We start from the raw sequence: 1398 nt of genomic DNA on the forward strand, positions 1-1398 counted from the left end.
AGCTGCACTGCTCGAGTTTTAGAGCTACGGCCTCTGAAGTATTTGGTGCCCAGACAAAAATTGTACCAAATCTGTTACAGCATGTATAAATATTGTACCATTTCTATATTTGATGCTAATTACTAAGTTTTGCAAGCTCTTACTAACTAATTTATTTTTTAAGTGTTGAGTGACATGCCCGTAGACTGCATGGGCTGCAACAGAACTAATGTCAAAAGTGCAGCATTTCCATTTTTGTTTTACAGTAATATTTGTAAATGCAATCAAATAAAATACCATTACTGTTTGAGCAGAAACAATTCATTGAAGCTTTAAGCATAACTTGTATGGTCATCAGGAAACCAACAAAATGCACTCATGTTCAAATGCCTCTTGTATAATGATTTAATGCATCTGCATTGTGCACCTATCAGGCAAAAGGTAATCCCAAATTTACCTGCAAAATTATATACTTTAAGTGTATAGGTGAAACCTGTCTCACCCCAGAATATTTTCAGCAAACAATTTAAAGTGTGTTTGTTCCATTTTCCAATGCAAATTGTGCTAATTCCTCCCCAACAATACAGTACAAAGCTGCTTACACATTATTAACTTTGCCATTGGGGAAAAAGTTGTCACTCAAGAAGTAAAATGGGACTGAAAACAATACAACTGCATTAAACTATAAAGGAATATTCTACTCCAAAATAGCTTCGAAAGTTGGAGGCTGGATGAAACTGGAAATTTACCACATTCATATTTAAAACTTCTTGAACAGAAGACTAATAATCAAGCCTTCTGCCATACCAATTTTATAAGCAGCAATATTAAAAAGGATTCGTGCATTTATATCAAGTGCACAATTATATAATCCTAGCATAAATTGGTGATAATTTCCACCTAATTTACATGTACTTCCATAAATTACCTTACATCTTACCCAGTCCAACAGGTGTTTCAACATTTAACCTGAATGTACCAATTCACAACTGTCCATACACCTGACCACATGATACACTACACCTATCATCCACTTTACAAAAACCATTACCATTCCAACTAGGCACTATTTGACATCTAATTTATCATACACTGCACACTCCTCGTATCCCAATCTCACCTGTGCTACATTGAGTCCGTCCAGCTTGATAGCCTCCTCTTCCCGGGCCACTACATTATCATCAGTACGCGAACCTTCCACATCAGCCCCGAGATCAGCTTCAACAGTGCCTGGACTCTCCACATCCTCGGCTCTTGTTCCTCCTAGGGAGTAATGCATGTAGTTTTGTAAGTGATGGATACCTTTGATAATATATAACAAGCTTTTTAAGAGGACCATTAACACCAGCATAAACATGAACAATAATTAAGTTATGGGAAATTCCTGATAAGGGTGGTAATCAAATTTATAAATTAAGA

At 36.2% G+C, this 1398-nt stretch overlaps 2 protein-coding genes across 2 annotated transcripts in view; both read right to left on the reverse strand.

Annotated features, from left to right (window-relative positions):
• Positions 1–1398, reverse strand: part of LOC119585888 (endoplasmin-like) — a gene marked incomplete in the record, with an annotated part of 50039 nt that overhangs the window by 44589 nt on the left and 4052 nt on the right.
• LOC119585889 (endoplasmin-like) overlaps positions 1–1398 on the reverse strand; it is a 14142-nt gene that overhangs the window by 10674 nt on the left and 2070 nt on the right. Inside the window, 1 exon segment of the mRNA XM_037934619.1 lies at positions 1100–1242. Within this exon segment, the coding sequence (XP_037790547.1) occupies positions 1100–1242 (143 nt within the window).

This window comes from Penaeus monodon, chromosome 20 (genome assembly GCF_015228065.2).
Source record: "Penaeus monodon isolate SGIC_2016 chromosome 20, NSTDA_Pmon_1, whole genome shotgun sequence".
In the NCBI taxonomy this organism is placed as follows: domain Eukaryota; kingdom Metazoa; phylum Arthropoda; class Malacostraca; order Decapoda; family Penaeidae; genus Penaeus; species Penaeus monodon.